This window comes from Acipenser ruthenus, chromosome 2 (genome assembly GCF_902713425.1).
Source record: "Acipenser ruthenus chromosome 2, fAciRut3.2 maternal haplotype, whole genome shotgun sequence".
Lineage (NCBI taxonomy): Eukaryota > Metazoa > Chordata > Actinopteri > Acipenseriformes > Acipenseridae > Acipenser > Acipenser ruthenus.
In genome coordinates this window covers 5,960,323-5,975,760 of record NC_081190.1, presented here as the reverse complement: position 1 = coordinate 5,975,760, position 15,438 = coordinate 5,960,323, and the positions used below count along the sequence as shown (strand labels likewise).

The 15,438-nt window shown below is 38.5% G+C and overlaps 1 protein-coding gene across 1 annotated transcript; it reads left to right on the top strand.

The window, feature by feature from the left end:
- Positions 1-2,008: 2,008 nt before the first annotated feature.
- LOC117403977 (arrestin domain-containing protein 3) lies at positions 2,009-15,383 on the top strand. Its single transcript, XM_034006525.3, has 8 exons — positions 2,009-2,554; positions 6,089-6,170; positions 6,795-6,942; positions 7,899-8,001; positions 8,305-8,561; positions 10,095-10,257; positions 10,590-10,744; positions 12,862-15,383. Exons 1-8 carry the CDS (start codon positions 2,275-2,277, stop codon positions 12,928-12,930), a joined length of 1,257 nt encoding a protein of 418 aa, XP_033862416.1. The 5' UTR covers positions 2,009-2,274; the 3' UTR covers positions 12,931-15,383.
- The last annotated feature ends 55 nt before the right edge of the window (positions 15,384-15,438 follow it).

Here is a 15,438-nt window from a genome sequence, read left to right as displayed (position 1 = left end):
TGAGAACAATTAAAAAGGTCAATTAAGCTAATTATTAGTTCAATTGAGGATTTAGTTAAGTAATTGAGAGCTATGTAGGAATGAAAACCCGAAGACACAGGGGTCCCTGAGGACCGGGGTTGAAAACCACTGCCATAGTACAAAAATGATCCATGTGTTATTACACATCATTTAAACATAATCTTTGGAAATAATGTGCATTTATCAACAGGAAAAAACTATGCTAAGATCTGACCAGAATACACAGAGGGGTTTATTTATCCTTTTACAATTAGATGTGTTATAGGTTAACATACGAAAAAAAAAAAAAACGACATACTTGTAACGCAAATTAAAATACTCTTTTTTTTCATTTGGTTTGCTCTAAATATTATATTACTGACCGGAATCAGTGTGGATAAGTGTGGAGTGGTGGCACCCAGTTATAGGTGTTGAATTTCCAGTGGGGCAACAGGAAATTACTTAAAACAGGGAGCCTGGTGTAATATTAAATAAATAACGGTAGGTGGAGGTGATCCCTCACAGAAGGCAGCAGAGCCAATTCGATTAATTTGTTTTGCAGTATTGTAACACTATAGCTGCAGTTGCAGTGAATGGGCGCAAGATGTCCCTATACACAAAAGAATCCCTGTTCAACATAACATAAATCAACAGGTAGCAACACTAGCAACAGAAAAACTCACCATCCTTTACAAAAAAACACGTACAGCAGTATCTTCAAAGCTCAGATAATGGTAGAATCTGCACTTGCTGCATAACGTTTCCCTTTTTTGCTCTCAGTTACACTATGCAACAATAACGATCTCGATCTTGCATACACTTAAAGCTCTTTTATATTAGCCCATTGTGTAGCGTTGTATAAACTATATATACAGATGTTTCCTTACGTTACTTTGAGTAAACACTTTAATACAAGTGCCCAGTTACAATTGTGCTACAGTAATAAAAAGCTAATTTCAAATCTAAACTAAAATACAAATGGCACATATCTTGTGTCTTTGTAAGTGTTATCTTTTTCAATTATTATAATAGTTGCGGTTTAATGTAAACTTGACCTAGAATATGCGGCTACTTTTGGAAACAACCGACCTATAAGATTAGCAACAGGGGAGCCACCGCGACGGAGCCCACGAGCTTGCAGAAATACACTCTTGGGTAAAATTGCGGTTGCTGTTGCGTTTCCATTGAAATCCACGTGGTGGCATTCGTATTGCTGAGAGGAGAGCTGCAGATTTTTCGGCAACTAACATTAGCACAGCTCTGTCCATTTGAACACGAGGAAGTTTCCGCTGCGGAACTTGGGACGATGTAGCATTCGTAATCTAGCTAAAAGAAGAAAAAAGTGGGGCCATTAAAAAACGTATCAAATTAACGAACCGGTTGTAAAATGTGTTATTGTGCACGAGGTTCTGATTACTTCGACGCAATGTACATGGCTACATAAACAGAAAAACTAAGGTATATATTTTTTTTGCAGTTTATCAAACTCAAAAGCTGGTTTAAATGCTGTGTCACAAAGTGCACATTGCCACTAGTCCTTATGTCGCTGGTTTGTCTTCATAGCGTTACGCATAATAGTGCCTTTATTAATTGATCTAATGCGATTGAACATTAGTGTCGAAAAGGACTCCCTTGCACGGAGGACTGTTAAACTTCACCATGACAGGGCAGTTTAGTTTGTCAAATCTCTTTAATCCATCAGTGAACGTATGCAGATTTGAGCGATCCACCACCTTTAATGCATTAGTTGTGCCAGCAGTCATGAATAAAGAAAATGGCTTTAAATATAAAATGTTTCACACATACACCTATGGAAGAGAAGGGGCTGACATGATGAAAATGCACTTCTTTTGTCAGCGTACGTGCTGCCCAATGGGCATGGTGCCGCTGTACTGACTCTAAACCTCTGCTGTGCCTGGGCTGTACTGACTCTAAAGGCGGAAGTGGAGGCTGGATGAAATCATGCACATGCTCAGTAGGGTTGTTTTTCACAGCATCTCTGATAAAGTGAGCAGGGAGAGAAGATCAGTTTGTCTTTGTACAGAGACCATAGAGCAGGAAGGTGCGTAATAACAGCATCTATTGCTGTTATTGAAACCTGCAAAACTCAATGAACTGTTTGTCAGAAACTCACTGATCCTGCCTGCAGCTTTTGCACGGCAAAGGCATCGATCAGTGTAAAAAAGAAAGAAAGAAAGAAAAAAGATCACATTTTATATGAGATCTTAATTTTTTTTTTCCAGAGAAATATTTTTGTACGTTTTTCTTACAACCATGGTGCTGGGGAAGGTGAAGAGTTTTACAGTAAGCTACGACTGTCTGAATGACAGCAATGTCCCTGTGTTCTCCAGCGGGGATTGCGTCTCAGGAAGGGTGGTCATCGAGGTCACCGGAGAAATCAGGGTGAAATCTCTCAAAATCCACGCGAAAGGGTTTGCAAAAGTTCGTTGGACTGAATCTAGAAATGCTGGATCCAATACTGCCTACACGCAGAATTTCACCGAAGAAGTGGAATACTTAAATCATAAAGACATCTTAATTGGGCATGAAAGAGGTAAGCATATATATATACTTTTAAAAGTCTGTTTTTAGTAGGAATGTATAACGATAGCAATCAACGTAATAGATGCTCTGGACAGTTTCTTGAGGAAGTTAGACACATAAAAAAAAACTATATAATTTATTTAAAATGATAATATTATTGATAAAAACACGTTTCAACATTTCGATCCGCATGTCGTTGAAATTAATTCCCGTCAAAGCATCATCCCAGAACTGCTTGGACTAAGTGAACAATAAGAAGCCATCTGAAGAATGGTGTCTGCTGTAAAAAAAGAAAGAAGAGTCCGAGCAAAACAAGTCCATAAATCACATCGCAATTCGATCCTCAGGACGTTATTATTATTACTGTGCCATGGTCGTACAATCAAGTGTTCATTTAGGGTTGATTCTTTATTCAGACAGGGGTATCGACATCTTTACATTGTGGAAAACAAGAGCTTTATTCAAAATCATATATGACGTTGCAGGGGTATCCAGTTTGACATAGTCTATATAAAGGTATGGAGATGCTACTAACGCAGGTTACAGATATCTGTTTATAGATGGCATGACGAGGAACTATGAGTTTGATACTAGAATACATCATTTCAGCAGATTCGTGCAGTGATACTGTGTGAAATGTAACTAAACGAGAATGTTACTGTATAATGTTACAGTATACTAAAACGACCTTATACCTAGCAGTAATACACAATACACTTAAATAGACGCAGTTTTGGTCAGTATGCTTGTTTTTTTCACTGGGGTTTGAACTAGCTGTTCTGCACTTAATAAAGAGATGTTAAAGAACGGCGTTTTTACAAAATTTGAACACAAACGATCAAAGCCTTTAAACGTATAGTTTTATAGGGTATAGTTTATTGTTGTATCTTCTAGAAATTAATTTTCATAGATGATTTCCTCAAGTTTCCACCCTTTGTCAAAAGCGGTTCAATCCTGTTCAGAAACTGGTTGTATGGGGGGGGAATTGGGTGCTTGCCGTTCTGTTCCACGATTGGTTGGACGCGTCAGATGACTATCGTGACTTCATGCCTGCAGAAAAGACAAGAAAAGAAAAGCAATTTGTTCCGTGAAGTTAGATGAATTGTATCATTTTAAATAATGACGTAAGTGTTCGTTGTAATGCACAACCCAGGTTCTCTGTACGAAGACGACGACGCCAAGTCATAATTGCATGCCAAATAACAAAATAATAATACAAATCAATAAATGGCTACAGTGCCATAAAAGACGGAGACATTATCATGAAGGAAATGCTATTCCTACAATGACCGTAAACTTATTTAGGTTATTGAAAATGATGTATTCCTTTGTCAATTTTCCATTTAGTGTAACATGACATTATTTCTATGTGTGAGGTACAATTAAAATATGCCTCTTAAGTTTCACCGCACACATTAAGCCACACGCATTCATTTTGTGAGTTGCATTGTTACCCTCTTAAAGTTAGTCTTGAAGACGGTTCCCTGTCTCTACGCTTCACTCTAGCTTGGTTACAGCTGCCACTCCCAGGCCGATTCTCATTGGTCGATATGTTTTGTTAGTTTGTTGCTAAGGGTACTAGGGTTGGATGCTGATTGTGCAACTCAATTTGCCGGTGTTTTGCGCATGAAGGGTTGAAAGAGAAAGCGAATGTATTCTAGTTAATACTGAATTCTGCACGTTTATCTAATTGTTTCCACTTTCAATAGAATGTCGTGTTTCTTTATTGGCCCTTAACGCGATTCTGCACAACTATAACACGCTTGTCTCCCAAGTGCTTTGCAATGCAACACATTCCAAATGCATGTTTTTTTAATGTAATGAAATACAGGTAGATTGTACAGCACATACAGTGCTTCCTATTTAAGTCAAATTACTAAAGTTTTGAAATTTGCTGTTTCTTTTACTTTTCATATCCGTCAATGTAAAACATGTATCATTTTATAAAATATATCGCGCAATCTTAAAATATGTATTATCTGTTAAATGAAATGTATGCTATTTCGCTTTAGTTTTATGTTTTGTTTGTCGATGCCTGCCACAAGTTACTGTAATAATTGCATGCTCACTGTTGGTGGACAAATTGGTTGTATGTAAAAAAATAAATAATTAAATAAAAGTGCTCTAGTTTCTAAATCATTTGGTGGCGTATTTATTTCTAATGCAGTGCACTGTCGTCTCTGGGTATGTATAATTATAACTGTTTGATATCTCCATCACACAACACACAAGGCTGCTTCCTGACGCCATGCTGCTCAAGCAGTGTGCTGCCGTAAGGGGGACGTCACTGAGAGCGCTCAGGTTAGGCTGCGCTGTGAATGCTGCATACTGTAATGTATATGAGAAAGACCGGCTGTGGAGCTGCTCGCACCGGTTCAGGCCGGTCCTCTCCTGCTTTGATTGACAGCTCAGCACTTGTTTACCACACAGCGCTGCTGCTGAGGCTGCTATAGACTGCTGAGCTGGCAGAAAAGCAACTTCAGCGTTATGGAACAGGACTGGGAGGGGGGAGCGCATCATGTCCAGGACAAGGGCTACATTTAGTTATAACGGGAATTCAAATAAATAAGTGTTCAGGCAATGGGCTACGATTACGAATGTTCATGTATTTTACACTGTAACACAATTGTATCTGCACATCAGTACATAAATAGACAAACAAAGGATGCATATTTAGACTTTTTTTTAAAATTATCAAACCACTACTTTAAAGCATCTTTTCCCTTTTGAGGTGGGGGCTTTCATTTTATTTAAAAATGCAACTGTATTTAACAGACGTGTTACCAACTAATATTGCTACGATTTGCATTTATTGGCAATTCTCTTCTTTTTGCAATGAGTACAATTTATTTGTTGTTTTATTTGTGTATAATATGTGTGTCTGAGAAACGCTCAGTACAGAATGCACAGTCTACACGGAAAACGTGACGACATTGAAAGGAAATAACGAAGGTCGAATTGTTTACCACAAATTTAAAACCCCTCAAGGGCACAGCTGACTAGGGAGGAGCTTCTTAACTTTAGTGTCCTAATTGGACGGTTTAAAAAAATTAAAAAAGGTGTTTTTCCATCCCCTGCAGCTAAGAACCAGTCTGCCTCCTGGGGCCTTCCTTTTCTGTAGCTACTCTGCAGATGGTGTGCATTGTGTTACCTCAGTAGGTACTTGCCTGAGTGCTTTGTTTCTGGGCAGAATATGTGTTTTAAAAATAGCACATTTCTTGTTTAAACAATATTGTGAAATGGTATTGGTTACATAAAACTGCAAGCAGGTGTGCTTCAAGAAAAGCAAACTGACCACTGTTCTAACACTTGGTTGTGCAATTTGGGGGTAATAACAGTTCAGGTACGCCTATATTGCAGTAATATTCAATTGATGTTTGTTTTGTTTTCAGGTTTACTTAAAAAAATTGTAGTTTATTTTTTTGTTGTTGGTTTTTTTTTTTTTTCTTCCCCCTAACTTTTTGTAGCGCATTTTGTCCACTTCGTAAAATGTTGTGCCACGGTACGTGTACACGTATTTGGAAAATGTTTGTTTATGTTTCAGATGATGATAACTCTGAAGAAAGTCTCACCACTATTCATTCAGGAAGACACGAGTATGCATTTAGTTTTGAGCTTCCACAAACGTGAGTATCTGTCTTCTCCTGGTGACACAGTTTAGTGATACTGTTTGCTCTGGCATGCTGTTGCAACACATTCTTTAAACTTGAATAAGTGCCCCTACACTGGTAACCCTGGTTTGCACAATCCAGAATGCCATTGGTGCCGCATATATTTTCAATTCATGAAATTGAGATTCAGATGTTTAATATTTGATGACGTTGGTTATTTGAATGGTAATGCACGGGAACATGGATGCCAACTGTCCCACTTTTGGTGTGATGGTTCCTCATTTAATTTTGTATAGCATTGCAATGGAGTGAATACGTGGTTTGTGTTGCTGCGTTGCTGCAGGATGTGTGATGTTATTTTGGCAGCAGTGTGGAGTAGTGGTTAGGGCTCTTGACTCTTGACTGGAGGGTTGTGGGTTCAATCCCCAGTGGGGGATACAGCTGTTGTACCCTTGAGCAAGGTACTTTACCTAGATTGCTCCAGTAAAAACCCAGCTGTATAAATGGGTAATTGTATGTGAAATAATGTATAATGTGATATCTTGTAACAATTGTGAGTCGCCCTGGATAAGGGCGTCTGCTAAGAAATAAAATAATAATAATAATAATAGTTTAATGAATGTTTTGTTTTCCACACAGACCCCTGGCTACCTCCTTTGAAGGCAAAAATGGCAGTGTGCGCTACTGGGTGAAAGCTGAATTGCACAGGCCGTGGCTTCTGCCAATGAAAGTGAAGAAGGAATTTACAGTCTTTGAACACATTGACATCAACACTCCTTCATTGCTGGTATGTGCTATTTTTCGTTTTGATATACAGTCTCCTAAAGAATGTAAAATAATAATGATGTGGTATAAAAAATGTTTTTTAAATGTTAGAAATTTCTTATGGTAGGAAACACAATCTTGTCATTGGATCACATCCCAGTAAGACTGTTTTTCATTATTATATTAAATTATAAATCGATATTACACGCTCGGCCAATTACGCGCCGCCCCCTAGGAACCCGCGGTCACAGTCGGTAATGACATAGCCTGGATTCGAACCTGCGATCTCCAGGCTATAGGGCTCACCCTGCACTCCACGCGGAGAGCCTTTACTGGATGCGCCACTCGGGAGCCCCTTTACACAAACTCTTAATGAGTTTCCTATCCAATAATTCTCTCCCTTATTGAAAATATTTGTTTGTCAGGGGTACACACTTGAGCTTCTAGAAAAATAAGAATTTCGGGCTGTTCCGCAACTACTTATTTGAATGAATGGCTGTTATGTTACCAGATTTTTTTGTTCTGCACTGCCAATTAGTGAAGGCAATGACAGGCACCATACTCCAGTCTTGCCTTTTCAAATCCTTCCCTAATACATCTAGTATGCAGAAACACTTGGAACTGTGTTACCCATTCAAGGGCTACGTCCTTGGCCCGCTCTTTAATCTGTAAATCGCTGACATCTTGTGGATTACAAGTACAAGTATTTTGGTGGTGGAGGAATTTTAGATTTCTGGCTCCTCTGGTTGTCGTTTGGAAGAATATTTACTAATTTGTTATTAAAACAATTTTAATGTAGCAACTTCATAGACCCAACAGGGATTTTTTACTGGGGTCTGGAACATTATAAAAAAATATATATATGTATATGCCTGTTGTGTTTTTATACTCCAAGAAACCATAAAAGGCTTAACTTGACAGCATTCTGAAGAGTATATGAATTGATGTGTGTTTCCTATCTGTGTGTTTTGTATGCAGTCACCCCAGGCAGGCACAAAAGAGAAGACTCTTTGTTGCTGGTTCTGCACCTCAGGTCCCATCTCCTTAAGTGCCAAAATTGAAAGAAAGGGCTACACCCTTGGTAAGGACCTCAATATTCCATTTCAAGCACTCTTGTGTCAAAAGTCTTATACAGTGATAAAATGATAATGATTGGACAGCACTTGGAGGTATTCATCCCATCACTCCATTTATGATGGGGGGGGGAGAGAATCGAAAGCAAATTATTTTGTATTAGTAGTATTATGATCAAATTTAAAAGTGGTCTTTACTATAATTGACAGGAAAAAAATGTAGTGTTCCATATAGCATTTTGAAAACAAACAAACATTTAATCAGCGTTTTAAATGTATAAGTGATAATTGACTTGTGCTTTCCTTTGCAGGTGAATCCATTCAGATCTTTGCTGAAATTGAGAACTGCTCCTCCCGCATGGTGGTGCCAAAGGCAGCCATTTACCAAACACAGACTTTTTATGCCAAAGGGAAAATGAAAGAAGTCAAACAACTCATAGCCAATCTGCGTGGGGAGTCCCTGTCCTCTGGCAAAACAGAAACGTGGAGTGGCAAAATGCTGAAAATCCCTCCAGTGTCTCCCTCCATTCTGGACTGCAGCATAATCAGAGTGGAATATTCACTAATGGTGCGTATGTCTCATGTTGCCACTGGCCATACTGAGTCAGGAAATCGTCATAGATATTTTTGACCTACAGCTATGGCCAAAAGTGTTGCATCACCTAGAATTTTAGGATTGAAACCATTTATTTATATAATTGTAGATCTTTTATTTAACATCATGTAATCCAAAGAAACATGATACTGATGTTGCAAAAGTCCTGAAGCCACAGTAGTAGTACAGTATTTAATGTTAAATTTTGAAATGTCACATTTTTCAATTTCTCTGGTTTTTCATTAAGTATATGGGGAAAACTACAAAGCGGTGTGCAATTAAATATGTTAACGTAACATTATTCAGCACTTGGAGGTATTCCAGGTTTCACTGACAGGCCCACACAACCTTAACAGGCAAACCATACCGGAGAAAGGTTCAGGTGGTACCAGCTTAGACCACAGTACATTCTAGAGTGGATAAAACTGCTATGCAATGAAAGACTTATTTCCATCCAGCTTTCATCCAAGCAAAATTAGTTAATTCTTTAGGGTGATGCACAACTTTTGGCCATAATAATAACAATGTTTTAAACCTCACCATAATAATAACAATGTTTTAAACCTCACCAATCCAATCTTTAAAACTTAAGCAGTAAAAAAGTAATAATTTAAATATCTTTATACACACACAGATATTCAGGTTAGAGTAAGAACTTGATCCCTACAGTAATAGGGGGCTTTCTAATTGCATCCCTCTTCAGCAAGGAGAATTGCACTGTAGCTTACAGCCAGGTAATTAGGGGTGTCCAGTTTTAAACATGTACACATTTCACTATAGTTTACTGCTACTAAACATTTAGGCAGTCACTACACATTTAAAAAATAAAAAACAGATATCAGCCTCTAAATGAATTCAGTATGATATTTATTCGCTTGGTTGTTTCTTGAACTCTGCTTCATCAATTAGAAAGCCTGGATGTTGGGTTTACTTTTTCACCCCGGTGAGTCGGTTGCTACATTATGCTGTGTGGAGTTTGGCACAGTCTTTAAATGTCTGAAGTGTAAACGGTAGAGTTGACTGCCTTTGAGTGTGCATGGTAAGGTATTGGTAAATGTGAGTGCCCCGCTGTAATTTGCTGTACAGCTGTGTGAACACAAACCCAACCTCCTTAAAGTGGCCTTCTCCAGTATTCACTCTGCAAGGAACTGAAATTCCTGAAGAGTCCTCGAGTCTTTCTCTTAAAAGATTACAGAACAGACAAACCTAAATATAACCCGCCTAACAATCCCATCAGTTCTGGATGTTCTCTACAGGTGTTGCTAAGAGGATTGCTCATGCTAATGTAGAACAGGTGCACAGGTGTGGGGTTATGACACTTAAATAAGCTCTTGTCCTCTCAGGTGTGCTAATTCACCCTGCACAAACAGATTCAATGTGCCGTTTATACTTGACATACAGCTGATTCATACTGTTATTCTCTGTGCTTTAATCTGACCAATGTATTTTTGCTTGTGGTTATCGCAGGTCTTAGCAGGTCTAAGTCCTGTCCCGTTTCATTCATAGGTATATGTGGATATTCCTGGAGCAATGAACCTGCTTCTGAATTTGCCTTTGGTCATCGGTACGATACCCCTGCACCCTTTCGGCAGTCGCACCTCCAGTGTGAGCAGTCAGTGCAGCATGAACATGAACTGGCTGAGTATGGCACTTCTGGAAAGACCCGAAGGTAAGGAAGAAGACTGCTGCCTGTTAGCTACTTCACGGCTAATGCTATAGTACCTCATGTGCATTGGGGTTTGTTATACAAATGTAGCATTGTTACTGAAACTCTGTATTAAGCGTTTCATATCATTATTGTGATTTCTGTACCATTTGAAGTCTTTCAAACAAAGCTTTTAAAATAAACATGACTCCTGAGTAAAATAAAAGAAGATTTAATTTGTAAGGTGTGTAAACTGGGACAAAACTAAACTTTCTGAGTTTGTACTCCTCATGTTGACAGTTCTGATGAATGGCTGTTTTAATTCTAACCTACATTTATTACTGTTATATTTTTAGCACCACCAAGCTATGCAGAAATCACCACTGAAGAACAGAGACAGAACAGCATGGCGCCCCCTGCTGCACGGGATGACTTTGAGCGGGCACTCGAGGGACCACTATTCGCATATATCCAAGAGTTCCGCTTTCAACCACCGCCCCTCTATTCAGAGGTATGAGAACGCTGCACAGGAACTCTGTCTGGGTTTTATTTATTTTGCATATTTAAAAGCCTCCACCACAACAACTCTTTGTATTGGTGACTACCATGTTATGCATAAAGCCCCATGAAATTTATTTTTTATAATTGTTTGTTTTATTTTTTACATTTTATTTTTGTTTCATCTACTAAAATTGTTTTATTCCAGATACGGATTAATAAAATAACTCAAATAGATGTATATAAATAAACAAAGTATACATCATGTTTTAACTAAATACATATTTTTTATTAAAAATGATCCTTTTTTATGATTTTGACAAACACCTAGCACAGAAATTTCGTTACCATAATTTCTCATTCGCGACAGTAATGGTAACGTACGTGAAGTCCCCCACTATTTAATTAACTGCCTATTTATAGTAAATACTTGCCCATGCCCTCTATAAAAATACAATAAGATAAAATAAATAAATACAAAAATATTTCTATTGCTGCACAATGGAAATCAAATCCACATGAAGGATCTTAAATCACAAACACAAAAAATGGCTTATTTCAGAATGTTGTTCACACTGTCGCTTAGTTTCATGTACCGCAACACATTCACAATACATTCGTTAAACATATTTGTATCCACTGGTGCACCAGTGGCTATCTCCAGTGGATTAAACAGTGGGCCAAGCGAAGTCAGGAGAAATTCTTTGCAGCGTTGTTTCATTGTTATGCAGGTGGTTTAGGCATTTTAGAAACAAACGTCTCTTCTATTCCATCACAATTTTAATTCCCAAACGACTCGTTCCAAATTATACATCTGCGCAAATGCTAGTCACAGCTTCTGTTTCCCTTCAGACCGTGTCTATGATAATGGCTGAGCCTTGACAACTACGATTGCCATATTTGTTTAAAGTATTTTTTATATAAACGACTACAAGGAACGTCCCGCTCCAGGAACCTGCTACTCTACGTAACCCTCTCCTATACTGTGGTGGGATCAACATCCCTTAAACTGACCTACTTCTGGGCTCCTGGAGCCCCAGCTTTCTCAAGGACACTCCTGTCTCTTCACATGGCCTCGGCTGGGCAGTGCCTTCACGAGCGCCGTCTTGGAATTATTATTATTATTATTATTATTATTATTATTATTATTATTATTATTATTATTATTATTATTATTTATTAGCAGACGCCCTTATCCAGGGCGACTTACAATTGTTACAAGATATCACATTATTTTTACATACAATTACCCATTTATACAGTCAGGTTTTTACTGGAGCAATCTAGGTAAAGTACCTTGCTTAAGGGTACAGCAGCAGTGTCCCCTACCAGGGATTGAACCCACGACCCTTCGGTCAAGAGTCCAAAGCCCTAACCACTACTCCACACTGCTGAATGGAAGGGTTTCGTTGTAGTTGTCCTGTGGAGTGGACGCTCCGCTCCTTGATGTAAACAAAAGCTCTCTCTCCACGCCCGCCTTGTGTCAATGGCACTGCAGCAGCCCCGAGCTGTAGCTCTGCCGCTTTCTGAGCTCCACGTCGCATCCACGGGCATGCCCCCCAGCCAATCCAGACCTCTCGATCAGCACAACACAGGGCGAGCCCACTGCTCAACTGGTCGCCTAGCAATGAGTCTCCTGTTGCGCATCGCAGCTGCTTTCTGAAAGGCACACATGCACTCCACGAACCAGCGACAGGGCTCTCCCTGTCACGCCTCCTAATTTAAAAAATGTCATTCTGTGTTTGCTTTGTAATTTTTCATTTTATGTTTGCATTTTGTTTTGTATGTTGCATTTTGTTTTATTTCGTGCTATTTCATATTTGCGTAAAACATGGGGCTCTAGTTTTACAAATACAAACCTTTTGAATGACATCGACCACTGTGGCTTGGTTGTCAGAATGGTGAAAAGGGAGCCAGGACACAAACTTAGGGCCCAGTTCCAGATTCGGGTAGTTAACAATATTTGTTTAATAAATAACTCCTCAATTTGTGGTGTATTTAAATAATTTCTTAAGTGCATTATTGTTTGCATATAAATTCCGTTTTTGTAAATGACTATCTCCATGTCTTTCACATTTTATTTATTTATTTATTTATTTATTTATTTATTTATTTATTTATTTTTGCCAGATTGACCCAAATCCAGATCAAGTAAACGGTAATGAAGAAGGGAGACCAGATTCTTGCCCATCTCGCTGAAGGAAACCCGGACCCACCCAGAGTTTACTTGAGGATTTTTATACTAGCGTCCTAGCTCTGTTTCGAACAGAGAAAATGTGACGAGAAGTCCACTACGAGCAGAGGAAACTGTCGGACATTTTCCTGCCGAGTGGTGGATTGATATTAGACAACCTGTGATAATCATATTGAAGCCTATGGCCTAAAGACACAAGACTGCTCTGCCTGCCTAGAAAACTTTGCTTTCTGTAACCGTGGCACATACGTGACTCTAGAGAGCAGGTTCTGTAGAAAAGCAAAACAAACAAACAAAAAAAAGCATTTCCTGTATGGCGTTAAGCAGCATTTTACTTCAGAGGGAAGATTTGTTTTTTTTTGTTATGATTTTGTCCTCCTGCCTCAGTTGGAAGTTTGCGCATATTGCCTAGTGCTTGTGTTGCGTGGCTGTGTTTTAAAATCATGAAATAAAACTTTTTTTTTTCCTCGTTTTATGCTGGACTAGAGAGTGCAGGCTTTACTCCTTCTTGAATCTCCTAATCTGCACAACTATGAACAATGCAGAGTACAGCATTAAAAAAAGAAAAGAAACTGAAATGAAAAATAAGCTGAGAAGAATGCAATGACTTTTTTTTTTTTTTTTTTTTGAGTTCCTATTAAGAAATGTAGCCTGGACTGTACCTGCGTTGGACCTGCTCCGTACTGGCCTCTCGGGCTGATACCTTTTCAGCTTGGATCCAATCGTGGCTTTGTTTTCAAACATCAAATGCCTTTAGCCCATTTTTGTTTGCTGTATGTGTGTTCTTCAGCCTCCTGTAGTAGAACAGCAACAGATTACAAACCTGCGTTACAAACACAACAAACTGAGATTCCAGAGAGTACTAGTGGGGGATATTTTGTGAAGACTGCACGCTTCAGATTGAGCATTTGTTACCTTTCTACTATAACCACAGAGCAGCGTTGTTACATACTGCCTAAAACAGTCACTCTCAGGTGAACGTCTCACTTGCCAAACAGTTGGAATGCTATACTGTGTGTTTTTTTTTTTTTTTTTTCTTTTAATTGCACTGTTGAAAATAGTAAACATAATAATGTGGGATGCAAACACAGACAGGAGGCAGTTTTTAAAGACAAGTAAGATTCCCTTTTTGTCCCGCCGAGCTTGCAGAATCCACCCATACCACATTTTTTCCAGTCCTATGAAGCCAAAAAAAACAAAGATAGAAAGGTACAGGCTATTACAGCAAACAGTTCGGCACAGAGGCCAAAGAGGTCTGGTTTGCTGTATGGCTTAACTTGAAGCAAGCTAGAACAGGCTGACATGTTCTAGACTGTTTAAATGCATTATATTAAAGACAGATGGAGCAAATGAAAATCTGTTGGTGCGTAGGGTTAACACAGACTTCTATGAGAAGGTGATTTTATTTTTTTGTTAAAGGTTGAAGGACTGGGAAAACATTTTGGTAGATCAACTGTTCCCCCCCCCCCTCACTTGTTCCTCCGTGAAGTACCAATCCAAAAAAGTTTACAAGAGGCATTCTTACAGATCGAACCAGCCAGCACATTGTAATAATCATCCAGCTTTTCACCATGTAAACCTGTACACACATCAAAAAAAGTGATCTTAACTGAGTGGCCTTGAAGAAGAACTGACATGATTTATTGTTATTATTTTCATAAATGATTACTTAATTCCAGTTGCAGCCAAACTAGGAATTCTTATATTGCCAGGCTGAATCTTCACCTTTTATACCCACCTACATTCGGACAAAAAGGGAAAACAATTGGTCCTTTAAAGTGAGAGAATAATTCACAAGATCCCTGTATTACATTTTGATTTCTTAAATACTGGGGTAGTTGATGACCTAGGGCATTTGGTGTTTGTTTTTCAGTCAGACTCCATGGTGTGTGGTTTTTTTTGTTTTTTTTTAAAAAAAGACTAGGGAACAATTGCTGTTGTATACAGCAAACGCCTACAGACATTATAAAAGTCTACCGAAAATGGAATTGACCAATATTTCAGCAGGTGGCTTGGTTGTTGCTGACACTTTTGTGTATTTTTGTCAAAAGATTTAAATGTGGTCTAAATGATAATTAAAAGAAAAAAAGAAACAGCAGCTAATTTCTTTCTTTTTTTTATTTCTCTAAGTGTTTCATTGGTCAATCCCATAACCCTGAACACGTTGGTCTTGTATTATAGTCCAGTGTTCAAGCTAGTTTCCTCATTTTTGAAATTAGGAACAAAAATGAAAGGAAAAAAATCCCAAATGGTTTAGAAGCAAAGTGCAATATTCCATGTTTCTGTATGATCGAATTTGTTCTGTAGCTGTTTGTACAGTTTCTCATTCTTTGTTTTTTAGCTTGGTGCTGTTCGTTGTCTGTCGACTCTGTTACGAGAGGAGAGTACCTGTTCTGAATGATTTCTTTTTGTCTACTTCTTCCTTGTGAAAAATAAACAAGGTTTTTTTTTTGTTAAATCTTTGAGCTGCTGTTGTTTATTTCGCTTCATGTCAGTCGTTTGTCTGATTTCTT